Here is a 13,647-nt window from a genome sequence, read left to right as displayed (position 1 = left end):
AGGCGTGAATCCTCATTCCCATCCTTGGCTTCAGGGGCTGAAATCTCAAAAAACTTTAGAACCATCTTTAAGTATGCAACTACGGCGGCTAGAATTTTAGTAGCAAAAAACTGGAAATGTGATTCAATTCCTACAAAGCTTGACCGGCAGGTGAAGATGATAGAATATTTGGAACTTTCTAAAATGACTGGGAGAATAATAGAGGAAACTCAAACCAGAAAGTGTGTAGAGAATGGATAACATTTAAAGAAGATCTAAAACAATATTGTGAAAATACAATTCTCCTGACAGGTCTAGATTGAATCTTGAATATGAAGGAAAACTATAAATGTAGAAAAATTTTCTGGACATGTAACACATATAATAGGAAATGGTGTCAGATCAGGTTAAGAATATGTAGAAAGCACAATGAGGTGAATTGAAAGTCAAAAGTGTGTGTGATGTTAGACGATGTGTTGTTAGTTAATGTTTAGTTGTCATTGAGGTATTGTCTTTGTTGCTATATGTAAATTATTTTGCAATAAAGTTTTAAAAAGAAAAAGAAAAGAAAAATCAGTTATGGCTCTCTGTCCCTTTGCTCAGCTTGCCGCATTTAACAGACTGCAACCTCTTTCCCAGGTCACATCCTCACCACTGCAATCCAAAGGCCCAGCTCTGCTTTGGCTCCACCAACCGTCTCTCCACTGAAGGAGAGGCTCACACCTCTGTCATCAGGCACAGAGTGTTTCCTTTGTTAAATCCCCTTACCTCTTGTTCTCCATATTAGCGCCCAGGCAATTACATGAACGGGAAACTGGTTTGGCCTGTATTTTAACACTTTGCTAAACCCAGCATCTGGCAGCCCATTTTAATTCTGCAATCATTGTTTGAACTGCGACTCCTACTAGACCCAGGAATTTTAGGGAGGATCTGGCACCCAGGAGTGACCTTCTGATCAGCAAGCCCTAGGCTCTGTGGTTTAGACCACAGCGCCACTCACGTCCCTATATTAATTTGTAAAAAATGTGGAAAAGAAGAGCAAGGCAAGAGAAGGAAGAGCAGAAAGTGTAAACTGTCTTCTTAGATGGATTACAGACAAATTTACCAATTAGAAATTTTATGCCATTCCAAATACTACGAACTCTCATAAACTGATTGAATTAACCAGACACGATCTGGTGGGTTTTGGTTTGATTGCATGTCTGTTCCAAAAGTAAAACGCTAAGAATAATTGTGACTCTCAGCTGTGAACTTAGCCTGCAGCCACTTGGTTCGCTGGCAAACAGCTCAAGCTTTGGACCCTCTTGGTGTGACATTACGTAATTGCCACTCGGTTGGCACAGCCCTTCCTTCTTTTGCCGGCCGTGCCCGCCTCCTCCATGGATCAGGTTTTGTGGGCACACCCCATCAGCAAGCATTCACCCAAGGCACATGAAACCCCAGGAATGAGGCAGGTTGGCACCTGAGCCCAAGCCTGAGCAGGAGTCTACTTTTGAGTTGGGCAAGGAGGCTGGCATGGAGTTCAGCGCAGCCACGGCAGCCCTTCTGGCTATCTGCATTGCCTGTCTGCTGATGTTCTTCAAAGGGAGCAGGCAGGGCAAGAGGGGGCACCTTCCCCCAGGACCTCGGCCGCTGCCCATCGTGGGCAATTTGCTCCTCCTGGACATGAAGAATACGGTGAAGTCAATGTTGGAGGTAAGGGCAGCCTCTTGGGGTGGGGGGGTGGGGTGGGGTTAGCTAAATGCTGCTGCAATCCTTTAGGAAGAAACTTGTTTGTGATCAAGTTGAGGCCAAATTGCAAGGTGGTTGAAATAAAATGACCCTTGGGGTCCCTTTCAACGATTCTGTGGTTCTATGAGTCTGGTGCTGTGAAACGATGCTGAAAAGATTACTCTGAAATGAGTCACTGGGTGATCTGTGCCGACTGGCTTTCTTGCAGGGGCACAAAGAAGACTTCTTGAAAAGTTCACACCGGGTCTTTCGTTGCAAGGGATCATTCGGAAAGGGATTGAGAATGAGAATTGCAGGAGGTTGGACTAGATGGCACTTGGGGGGTCCCTTCCAACTCTACAATTCTTTGGTCCTACGTACGAAACTGCCGGTAGCACAATGCCATCGTGCAAATCTATGGTGCGATGGCATTCGGAGCCCTGTGTACGGTTCTGGCAGCCTGACCTCGGAAAAGGATATTGTAGAGATGGAAAAGGTTCAGAGAAAGGCTGCCAAACAGATCAAGTGGGTGGATGGGAAGCGAGTAAGAAGTGACAGGAGAGAAGTTTATGGAAGTGGAAAGAGGAAGGCTTGTTCTCTACGTCTCCTAACAGTAGATGGAAAGAAGATGAAGTCCCTGCCAGAGGAGAATGGCAGATCAAGTTGATGGGCTATGCCGAAATTGCTAAAATCACCGGAAGAATCAGAAACCAGGAAGACCAAAAATTTAAAAAGGAATGGGGAAAATTTATCTTAAAAACCATTGTAAACAGTTAAAATTGTTAGTAGGGTTGGAGTAACACTTGGAGTTTAATGGTGACTTTTGGACACAGTGGACAGGTAAAAGATTTGGATTATCATATAGGATGCAGGAGGAAATGATTAACTATAGGACCCACAAAGGGGAGAGGGGGAAAGTCGAGGAGATTCTCTGGAATCTTGTTTCTACGTCGTATGTCAGATATGTGACTGTGAAATTTTAATCTGAAAACCAAATAAATCAATCTACATAACACTAGAACTCGTGGGCATCCAATGAAGCTAAACTCTGGACAGAGAAAAGAAATGGCAGCACATAGTTAAACTGTGGAACTCCCTCCCACAGGAGGCAGGGGTGGCTCCAGCCTAGGTGGCTTTAAAAGATAAAACAAATTCATGGAGGAGGAGAGGGCTATTGATGGCTACTTCTAGCCAGGATGGCTCTGCCCTGTCTCCGCAGCTCCTGCCGGGAATTCCAGGAGGGGAGAGGGCTCCTGTGTTCAAATCCTGCTTGCTGGCTTCCCACAACAGGCAACTGTCCAGCCCCTGTGGGAACTGAATGCTGGACCAGCCAGGGCCCCTTGGGCCTGATCCAGCAGGCTCTTCTTACATTCGGACGTCCTGTCTGCACCCCGTGGTTCCCTTCCCCCTTTTTTCCCTCTGCCTCCAGCTCAGCCAGCGCTACGGATCTGTCTACACCATCTACCTGGGCTCTCAGCCCTTTGTGGTGCTCTGCGGGTACCAAGCGGTGAAGGAGGCCCTGGTGGACCAAGCCGAGGAGTTCAGTGACCGCGGAGACTTGCCAGTGATTTTCAACTTCACCCAAGGGGATGGTGAGCCTGTCTGCTTCCCCCGCTTGCAGGTGGGCTGGGTGTGTCTGAGTGGGGAGGGGTGTGTGTTAATTCCTAAAATGAGAGGTGCGAGGGTTATCGCAGGGATGGAGAAGGGGCAGGAAAGGGCGATGAGATTCGAAGGACGGTCTGAGCTCCTCTCTTAGAGAAAGCCTCTAATGTTTCTCAGTTTGGGCAAAAGTATAGGCGCCATGATCAGAGAGAGGGAGTTGGGCATGCTTAACCTGGAGAAGAGGAGATTGACAGGTGACAGGAACAGGACAACCTCCTGACATCAAAAGGCTGTCCCATGCAAGATGGAGCAAGTTTGTTTTCTGCTGCTCCAGAAAATAATACTAATGGATCTGCTTCTGCTGCCCCAGTACTGCCCACACTCTTAAGGGCTCCAGCCATTGCTATCTGTTTGAGCGATGTCTCTAGCCAATGTCTCCTCTGCTCCCCAATAGGGATTTCCATGTCTCAAGGGGAGAAATGGAAGGTCTTGCGCCGTTTTGCAATACAAACGCTGCGCAATTTTGGGATGGGGAAGCGCAGCATTGAGGAACGGATCCAGGAGGAGGCCCAGTACCTGGTGCAAGAGCTGGCAAAGACCAAAGGTGTGTTTGCCGTTCCTTGGGGCAGGTGGGGTTGGGTGGGGCTACACAAATCTGTGACGTTCTGGCCTTTCCACCTGTCCCTTTTGCAGGAGAGCCCTCTGACCTCACCCTCACCCTCGGCCACGCTGTCTCCAATGTCATCTGCTCCATTGTTTTCGGGGACCGGTTTGACTACGAGGACAAGAAATTCCTCACTTTGGTCGGACTGATGAATGACAACTTTCGCATCTTCAGCTCGCCTTGTGCCCAGGTGAGTCCCGGTCCCTTGGGAAGGCAGAAAGCCAGGTGAGCCTGGCAGCTGGATCAGGCCAAAGGGGCCCCCTCTAGCCCGGCGTCCCCACAGTGGCCAGCTGAGTGCACCGAGGGGAAGAAGCCCACAAGCAGGATCTGAGTGCAAGAGCTTCACTCTCCCCACTTGCAATATCCAGGAAGTTGCATTCAGTGGCAGACAGAGGAGGGTGAACATAGCCATTATGGCAAGGAAGTTGGAACCCTTGATCTTTCTTCTCTCTTTCTTCAGCGATCCCTCGTAGCCAAGTAGGATTGTCTTCCATAAACACGGTTTTAACAGTGAGTCAGTAAGTGACTGTGGAGGCCAATTCTGGATCCACACGTTCTTCCAGTGGGGACATTGATTTCTGGGTGGGAGTTGATCATGGTGTGGATTTGCCAAGCATGTCTTCATCTTAGCACATTTCTCCCTTGCGGCCTGAGTTTGAGTGTCTTCAAGGACCATGACACCTTTGGTAAAGACTGTTCTCCAATTGTAGCGCTCGCAGGCCAGTGTTTCCCAGTTGTCAGTGTTTATACTACATTTTTTAAGATTTGCCTTGAGGGTGTCTTTGAACCTCTTTTGTTGTCCACCAGCATTACGCTTCCCATTTTTAAGTTCAGACTAGAGTAGTTGCTTTGGAAGACGATAATCAGGCATCTGCACATGACCAGTCCAACAAAGTTGATGTTGTAGCCCTTGATAGCCCCCTTTCTATGAAGGGACACAGGGAGGGGGTGTCCTTCAGGGTTTGCAGATGGAGAAGCCCCACTAGTGCTTCCGGAAGAGGAATGGAGGCAGAGGGACAACGTCCTTGTCCCTTGGAGCAAAGCAAAAGTGCAGAGCCAGAGGATCTAGTCTAGCAACCTATTCTCTCGGGCACCAGCCAGATGCCCCCAAAAGAAACCCACAAGCAGAGCATGAACACAAGAGCAGCTCTCGCCTCTCGTGGTTTCCTGCAACTGAGATTCAGAAATACTGCTGCCTCCAGCTGTGGAGGTGTCATATAGAGGAGGTGTCATATAGAGGAGGGAGAAAGGTTGTTTTCTGCTGCTCCAGAGAAGCGGACATGGAGCAATGGATTCAAACTACAAGAAAGAAGATTCCACCTAAACATTAGGAAGAACTTCCTGACAGGAAGAGCTGTTTGGCAGTGGAGTTTGCTACCAAGGAGTGTGGTGGAGTCTCCTTCTTTGGAGGTCTTTAAGCAGAGGCTTGACAGGCATATGTCAAGAATGCTTTGATGGTGTTTCCTGCTTGGCAGGGGGTTGGGGTTGGACTGGATGGCCCTTGTGGTCTCTTCCAACTCTACGATTCTATGATTCTATGATTCTAGGTGGAGCCTAGTTACCCTGGCTACCTGCCATCAACAGCTCTCTTTTTCCATGAATGTGTCTGATCTTCTTTTAAAGCCATCTGGGTTGGGGACCATCACTGATGCTTGGGGGACTTTCAGCATAAAACTGCTGTGTGCCCCCCTGCTGTGTGCCCCCCATGCCTTCTCACCCAAGCCCCCCTTTCCTTTCAAAGGGTGGCTTGGGTGAGAAGGCACCATTTCAAAGAGCTTGTTTCATGTGGAGTTAGAGAAAGAGCCACTTCCATTCCTTTCCTCATGCTCCATGACCATTATAAAAGCAGCAGGTAGACTTAAGTCAGGCTGCACCCACCTGATGCCCTCAAGACGTTTGGAGCTGCTACTTCTGCCAAAATACCAGGTGGGTGAAGGCTGACTGAAAACACATGGATGCAGCTCATGTCCTGTCCTAAGGGGGTGTAGACAGGATTCCTTTGCAGCTTCCACCACAAACCCAGGACTTCCTTCCTTCCTTCCCCTGGAGCCTGGTAAAGTCCTCCCTTGTGTATTTTCTCAGCAAAGTGGAAGCAAGTCTGATGGAATGGTGTTTCTCTATTCATTCATTTATTTCTCAAAAACACCTCTGCTTTTCCATTTTGAAATGCATGGGGATTTTGTTTTTAAGTTGGATTGTGGAAGGGAGACTCTCCCTGAAATACATCTGAAGAAGTGTGCATGCACACGAAAGCTCATACCAAAATAAAAACTTAGTTGGTCTTTAAGGTGCTACTGAAGGAATTTTTTTATTTAACTTCTCCCTGAAATAGTTGCCCTCTCCCACAAGCCTTCCATCTTTCTCCTTCCCCTCCCTCCCTAGTTGTACAACACTTTCCCCCACATCTTGCGCTACCTGCCTGGACCTCACAACCAACTTTTCGCCAATTTTGAGAAGTTGCGCCTCTTCATTCTGGAGATTGTCAAGACGCACCAGGCGACCTTTGACCCTAACTGCCCTCGCGACTTCATCGATAGCTTCCTGATCAAAATGCAAGAGGTGAGCCCTTGGGCTTTTGGGGGTGGAGGAGGGGCTAAGTCCCAGGTGTTGCCCCCGTCCCTTGGCTACGTGCTTCTTCTCACCTGGGGCTAGCAGGGAAAGGGCAGAGGGGGCATTCCTGGCTGGGGGCATCAGGGCAGCTTCCTGGTAGCTTCATAAAGGGCAAGGGTGTGTTCTGCCATGGACAATGGAGGCCTTGCCTTGCTGCCTGTTTGCTCACCTTGGAGATAATCTCCCCGTCTTTTGGTGGAGGCCAAGACAGGTAACCTGAGCCCCGTTCCGTGTAAGCCCTGGATTTGGGACATGTCCAAAGAGGGGTGTGTACCACAATTTCACGTTTGCAAAGCTCAGGTGCCCCACCAGCCCTGAAATTCCTTTCTTGGGAAGGATGAACAACAAGTTGGATCAATGTAATATTCAACAGATGCAAACAATAAATCCTTACTCATCAGTGGAAAGCATATTGCGGCTGCAAAGATTAAAAGCCAACAAACAAGAACATAAGAAGAGACTGATGGATCAGGCCAATGGCCCCTCTAGCCCAGCCTTCTTTAGCAGACGCCCGATAGGGGAGCCCACAAACAGGATCTGAGCACAAGAGCCCTCTCCCCTCCTGGGGTTTCCAGCAACTGGGATTCTGAAGCTTTGCTGCTTCCGACTGCGGAAGTAGAGCAGAGCCATCCTGGCTAGGAGCCACTGACAGCCTTCTCTTCCTCCATTAATTTATCCAATCCTCTTTTAATGCCACGCAAGTTGGTGGCCATCATTGCCTCCTGTGGGAGGGAGTTCCATAGTTTACTTGTGTGCCGCAACCTCTGCAAACAATCACTTCAGAGGAATGTGTGTAGCTCAGAAAGCCTTAGGAAAACTGAAATGAATATCTTCCTTCGCAACACCATGTTCTTGCATAATGTGTTTATTTAAAATGTTTAGATACTGCCTTCCATTAAAACTTCAAGGCAATACAAGATTGACAATACAACACAACGCAACACAACACAACACAATACAATACAATACAATACAAGCAAAAGATTAAAATCCAGCTTATTCAACTATGACCAAACAATTACCGTATCCATGGCCTTGGTGCCCCTGACCAGCAAAGGCCCTGGGGAGTGTGAATAAATACACTTTCAGAAGGTGTCGAAAGTTGTACACTGCTGGCACCTGTTTTCGTTAGACACCTCACATATCTTTCAAGCTCATTTATCAGGTATTATAGATCACAAACAAATTAGAGGTGCCTCCTTTCAAGTAAACAGAAATGATTCTTTAAAATATTTTTACAACTTTTGAAAGTTTGGAATGTTTTGGGGTGTGTGTGTGTGTTTGTTTTTTTGTTTCTTGCTAAATCAGCCTTAATCGTTCAACCTAAATTGGCTAAAACAGCTTTAATTGGGCAACTCGAACTTGTGGTCTGTGACTTCCTCCCTCTTGGAAACAGTGAGACTTGCTCCATTGCAGTTCATCCAACCTTCCTCCCCGAGGCATCCCAAGAGGGAGAGGAATGGCCGGCAACAAAGCAAGACGTCCGGATTATGCCAGCTGCCAACTTCTCATCTAGCAGATTGAGTTTAATAAGAGTTTCCTACCATGGAGGAGGGAGCACCTGCAGGGTCCAAAGCCTGGGCGATTGTATTTTGCAGGAAATACGTGCAAGTCTAGCGGGGCGAGGTCACAACTTGAATGGCGAGGTCACAAAACACCCCATGTGTTATGTACTGAACTGAATCCTAGAACAATAGGATCCAGAATGCAGCAGTCTGATTGGTCCGCAGGACCCACCCAACCCAGCTCCAGGTGGAAGTGAATCAGCAACCTGATTGGCCCGCAGGAGCAGCCAATCAGGCTGCTGGCAGAAGTGAATCCGCAACCTGATTTGCCTACAGGTGCAGCCCTGAAGTAGCCAATCATGCAAGGCCCATTGTGTAAATAATGTATATAAGCAGATTTTTGGGGGAAAGAGCCATTCTTCTTCTCCTGTTGCTGCTACAAGCCAAATAAACAGCATGAAAGTCACTCTCGACTCCGAGGATATTTCACCGTGCCTCGTCCCTTTGTGTAAGGCTCATGCCCCAGGCATCTCCACCTCTCTCTGCAGGAAAAGATGGACCCCCTCAGCCACTTCCACACCAACACGCTTGTCATGACCACCCATAACCTTTTCTTTGGGGGAACGGAGACCGTCAGCACCACCCTTCGCTATGGGATCCTCATCCTCATGAAGCACCCGGAGGTAGCAGGTGAGCTGGGAAGGCCCCTCGGCTTCGTTGCTTGTTGATAAATAATAATAATTATAAATTTATTTATACCCCGCCCATCTGGCTGGGTTTCTACAGCTACTCTGGGTGGCTTCCAACAAAATATTAAAATACAATTATCTGTTAAATATTAAAAGCTTTCAGGTGTCTTCTAAAAGTCTGGTAGTTGTTTTTCTCTTTGACATCTGGTGGGAGGGCATTCCACAGGGCGGGTGCCACTACCGAGAAGGCCCTCTGCCTGGTTCCCTGTAACTTGGCTTCTCACAGCGAGGGAACCGCCGGAAGGCCCTCGGCGCTGGACCTCAGTGTTCGGGCAGAACAATGGGGGGGTGGGGTGGAGATGCTCCTTCAGGTGTCTATTGACCATGTTCACACCCCACCTTCTTTCAAGGTGGAAGAGCACACGGTTGTCTTCCTCCCCAATTTATCCTCACAACAACCCTTTGAGGTAGGCTAGGCCGAGAGGCAGTGACTGGCAGCCAAGTTCACCCAGGGAGCTTCATGGCTGAGGGGGGCGGGATTTGAACCTTGCTCTCTCCCAGGTCCTAGTCCAACACTCAAACCATTATGCCACACTGCCTATCACATGCCACACGCATGATGCTGATAACATACATACACATAAGCCTAACCCGACACGCACACAGTACTAGGCTTTCTAAGATCTCGAGGAACAGAGATACCTTTTCCATCACCATCTGCTACCCAGATTGAACTGGGATCCTGAGTCCAGGAAGAAGATGCCCTCTGTCACCATGCAAAAACGCCTTACGATGAGCCGGACAATGGGCCCATCTCTCTCAGTGTTGCTAACACCGATTTGATGGATTTGATGAATTTGATGAATTATGTTTCTATGCTTTTCATTCAAATGGATCCAAAAGCAGCTTAAAAGCAAGGAATAGCAGTAACACCACAGGACATAACAGAACATCACAAATACAGCATAAATAATATAAAATAATGAACAAACCATTGGTGAAACAGTTGCTATCTTAACAAAGGGGAGGTATTGGGTTGTTTTCATTTTCATTTTCATTATATATTTTGTGTTTTTATATTGTGATTTTAACTGTGGATCTGCAGGTAAAGGTCAGTATACAAATGAAATTAATGATGATGATGATGATGATGATGATGATGATGTTAAAAACAACAGCAATAATAGAGACCTTCTTCAAGTGTATGCACACAAAAGCTCATACCAATGACAAACTTAGTTGGTCTTTAAGGTGCTACTGGAAGGAATTTTTTTATTTTGTTTCGACTATGTCAGACCAACACAGCTACCTACCTGTAACTAGCAATAATAATAATGATGCGACAGTAGAGCTAGGGAAGCTTCAGGTAAGATGGCAGTGGCAGCCCCAATTGAGTCTTCAGTTTTATTGTTAAGCTTTATTGTTTTACAGCTTGGTTTTAGTGTTGCTTTTGCCACTGCCATTGCCTTCATCGCAACTCAACAGTTTATGGCTTAACATTTCGCTGCCAATTCACTAATCTGTTGGGAGCCGCCCAGAGTGGCTAGAGAAACCCAGCCAGACATGCAAGTTATAAATAAATTATTATTATTATTATTATTATTATTATTATTATTATTATTATTATTATTTTGTCTGCAGCCAAGGTCCAAGAAGAGATCTGCCAGGTCATTGGTCCTCACCGCAGCCCATCGACTGAGGACCGGGCGAAGATGCCGTACACGGACGCCGTGATCCATGAGATCCAGAGATTCATCGATCTCATCCCCCTGGGGGTCCCGCACGCTGTGACCAAGGACACCCACTTCCGTGGCTTTGTGCTCCCAAAGGTGCTTGGGAATAAAAAATCCCTCCCTTCCCAAGAGATGGGAAGTTTATCTTTGGGCTGCTGATGGGTGGGGTGGGGAACAAATGCTTTCCGATTGGTTCTGGCTGTTCATGCAAAGTCCGACATCCTTCTGTTCCTGTCTCAGGTCACGGTTGCGGCTTGGAGATGGGTCTGCATGGCTCTGCTGTTTCATGAGAGGATGAGGAGAACCCCCCCTTCTAAAGTGCCCTCATTTTGAACTACCCATATTTTTCGCTCCATAAGATGCACCTACCTGTTATATTTAGAGGAGGAAATGGGGAAAGCCCCATTTTTTTGAGGATCAGCTCAAAGTTGTGCAGTTTGTTTTGCAAAGGGGAAAAGCCCCTCTTTTGAGGATCAGCTCAAAGTTGTTGAGCTTACTTTGCAAAGGGAAAAAAAATCCTGTTTTTATGGGGTTCAACTCACAGTTCTGCAGCTTCTTTAGGAAAGGAAAGGGAGCCGTTTCTACAGTTTCCAGACAGATAATCTAATCAGCCAGTCACATGTCGTTGGGGAAACAAACAGCCTCCGCCTACAGAACATTCAACAATGGAGGCCTGGACAAGGGGGCGGGGCTGGAAAGGGAGCCAGCGATTGACCACACATTCACTCCATAAGACACAGAGACATTTCCCCATACTTTTTAGGAGGAAAAAAGTGTGTCATGGAGCGAAAAATATGGTATATTTCCCATCTAGAGTAGGGTCAAACTCTGAGCCTTTGTGCCACTCCAGGGTGGCTCCTGGAGAGACAGACCTCTAGAGCAGTGGTTCCCAACAAGTGGTCCGCGGACCCCCAGGGGTCCGCGAGCTATGCCAGAGGGGTCCGCAAGATCATCTCCCCAAGATGCGCGTACTGAGCGATGCGCGCGCAGCGGGAGCGCCACGCACTGCTGCCGCGGCGTGGCGCCCCTAGCAATCCGCTCCGTCGACTCGGGAGTCTCCTTGGGTCTCCTCAGAGGAGGAGGCGCCACGCCAAAAGCCCCAGAGCTCGCCTGCCTCCTTCCCGCCCTCTCCCTGCCTGTGGCCAGCAGCACCAGACGCTGTTCTGTGGAGTTTTTGGCGTGGCTCCGCCTCCTCCGAGGAGACCCAATGAGACTCCCAAGTCGGCGGAGGGTGGCGGACTCGCTGCTGGGCGCCCCTGCTCCCTCAATTCAGGACCCGGTGGGAGGCTTTGAAGCAGGCGCGAGGTCGCCTCTTCACCTCGGCAGCTGCGCCTTCCCCTCCCTCACCCCATTCCACTGCCCACCCCCACCCCCAGAGAGAGAGGGGGGCACTGTTTTTTGGGGTGGTGGTCTTACCCCCTCTGTCAGTGAGGGAGCAGTGTGGGCGCCTTACAAATCAGCCCCCTTTGCACAGAGGGGTGACTGGGTGGGAGAAGCCCATGGAATGCAGGCGCTCTAGCCCCGAAGAGGCTGTCACCTTGCTTGCAAAAGCAACAGCCTCTCCCGGGCTGAGCCGCCTGCCTGCCTTCTGTTGGCTCTCCTTAAAGCAAGCGAAGTAATTGCTTTAGAGGAGCCCACGGAACGCAGGCGCTCTAGCCCCGAAGAGGCTGTAGCTCTGCTTGCAAAAGCAACAGCCTCTCCGGGGCTGAGCCGCCTGCCTTCCCTGCCTGCCTTCCGTTGGAACGCAGGCACGGAAGGCAGGAGGAGCACTTTTGGGATGCCCCATTCCCCCCTGCTGCCAGTTACCAAGCCTGCTCCGCTTGCTTTGCTGCGAGCTGGGAGGGGTGGTGGTGGACGGGAGCTCCTGTCAGTCCGTCCCTTCTCCCAGCTCGCTGTACCAGCAAGAAAAGCAAGAGCTGCTTGGACGCTGTGCGCGGCTCTCCCTCCCTCCCTCTCTCCCTCTCTTTCTTTCTCTGACTCCTTCCTTCCTCCCTCCCTCCCTCCCTCCCTCCCTCCCTCCCTCCCTCCCTCCCTCCCTCCCTCCCTCCCTCCCTCTCTCTTTCACCCCTTCTTTCCTTAGCATTTGCTAATTTCCACCTGCTGCTTCTTGTCAGCTTCTTCTCTGGGGAACCTTTCCTAAAAATGGTCAACAACTTTGGGGTCCCCTGCCTAAAAAAGGTTGTCAATTCTTGGGAATTTTTTTTTGGGGGGGGCGCCGGAGGGATCTTCGTACCACGGCGCTGGATATGTTTCACTCAGCCATAATTGTTTAATAAAAAGGTGCTAATGGAGCCAAAAGTTATTTTCTGCTGACTAGTAGGCAGGTAGAGATTTGCAGTCAGATTTCAGAGTGAAAGTTTCAAGTTTGGAACCTAATATTTCAGATTTAACTCATCTCATTAAGAACTGAAAATTAAAACTAACTGTATACTGATGGAGTACTCTGTTGTAACTGTAAAAAAAACGTATAAAAAAGACTCTTAATTTGGCTCTCACTTTTTAATTTTAGGATTAGGAATTAATGGGGGTCCTTGTCACAATAGCGGCTCGATGAGGGGTCCTCGAGAAAATTTTGTTGGGAACCCCTGCTCTAGAGAAAAGAATTTCCGAAATAGACTGGAAAAAGAAGTTGCTGAACTGCAACTTCTTACCAAGCTTAAAACCAGGGAGAGACCTGGATTGAATAAAGACATTGGATTCTTATCTCATTATACACGATAAAGCTGGAAGGAATTCTCACCCCTTGCTTTTTCCTGTAGACCATTTGCAGTCGTTAATGGTCGTCAACAGCTATCAGTCTGTCAATCATCCACTCCCTCCACCCTTCTGAGTAATACCTCTCCCCTACCATATAAGCGTCAAATCAGAAACTGGGATGGATTCTCTAAATCAGGGACGTCCCTGGAAAATAGGGACACTTGGAGGGTCTGGATCAGGCCAATGGCTCTCACAGTGGCCAACCAGATGCCCAATATGGGAAAACCAGCAACGGATTTTCAGAAGCATTGCTGCCTCCCAGCTTCTAGCATGTTGCTCCTTTGCCTTTCCTCTAAACTAAAGCGTTCCTAACTCTGCGACCTTTGAGTCTCTCCACCCCCTGGATCCCATCGTTGGCCCTTTTCTGAACCTTTTCCAGCTCTGCAATCGTTTTCAGG

The 13,647-nt window shown here is 48.5% G+C and overlaps 1 protein-coding gene across 1 annotated transcript in view; it reads left to right on the top strand.

Moving 5' to 3' along the window:
• The first annotated feature begins 1,361 nt into the window (after positions 1–1,361).
• LOC118087883 (cytochrome P450 2F5) overlaps positions 1,362–13,647 on the top strand; it is a 16,555-nt gene continuing 4,269 nt past the window's right edge. Inside the window, exons 1-7 of the mRNA XM_035120946.2 lie at positions 1,362–1,674; positions 3,119–3,281; positions 3,746–3,895; positions 3,985–4,145; positions 6,338–6,514; positions 8,619–8,760; positions 10,401–10,588. Coding sequence (XP_034976837.2) covers positions 1,495–1,674; positions 3,119–3,281; positions 3,746–3,895; positions 3,985–4,145; positions 6,338–6,514; positions 8,619–8,760; positions 10,401–10,588 — 1,161 coding nt within the window. The 5' untranslated portion in view covers positions 1,362–1,494. The remainder of the gene's footprint in view (positions 1,675–3,118; positions 3,282–3,745; positions 3,896–3,984; positions 4,146–6,337; positions 6,515–8,618; positions 8,761–10,400; positions 10,589–13,647) is intronic.

The sequence above is a fragment of the Zootoca vivipara genome, chromosome 6 (genome assembly GCF_963506605.1).
Source record: "Zootoca vivipara chromosome 6, rZooViv1.1, whole genome shotgun sequence".
Classification (NCBI taxonomy): Eukaryota; Metazoa; Chordata; class Lepidosauria; order Squamata; family Lacertidae; genus Zootoca; species Zootoca vivipara.
The sequence above is the reverse complement of the archived record's forward strand: the minus strand, read 5'-3'. Positions and strand labels throughout refer to the sequence as shown.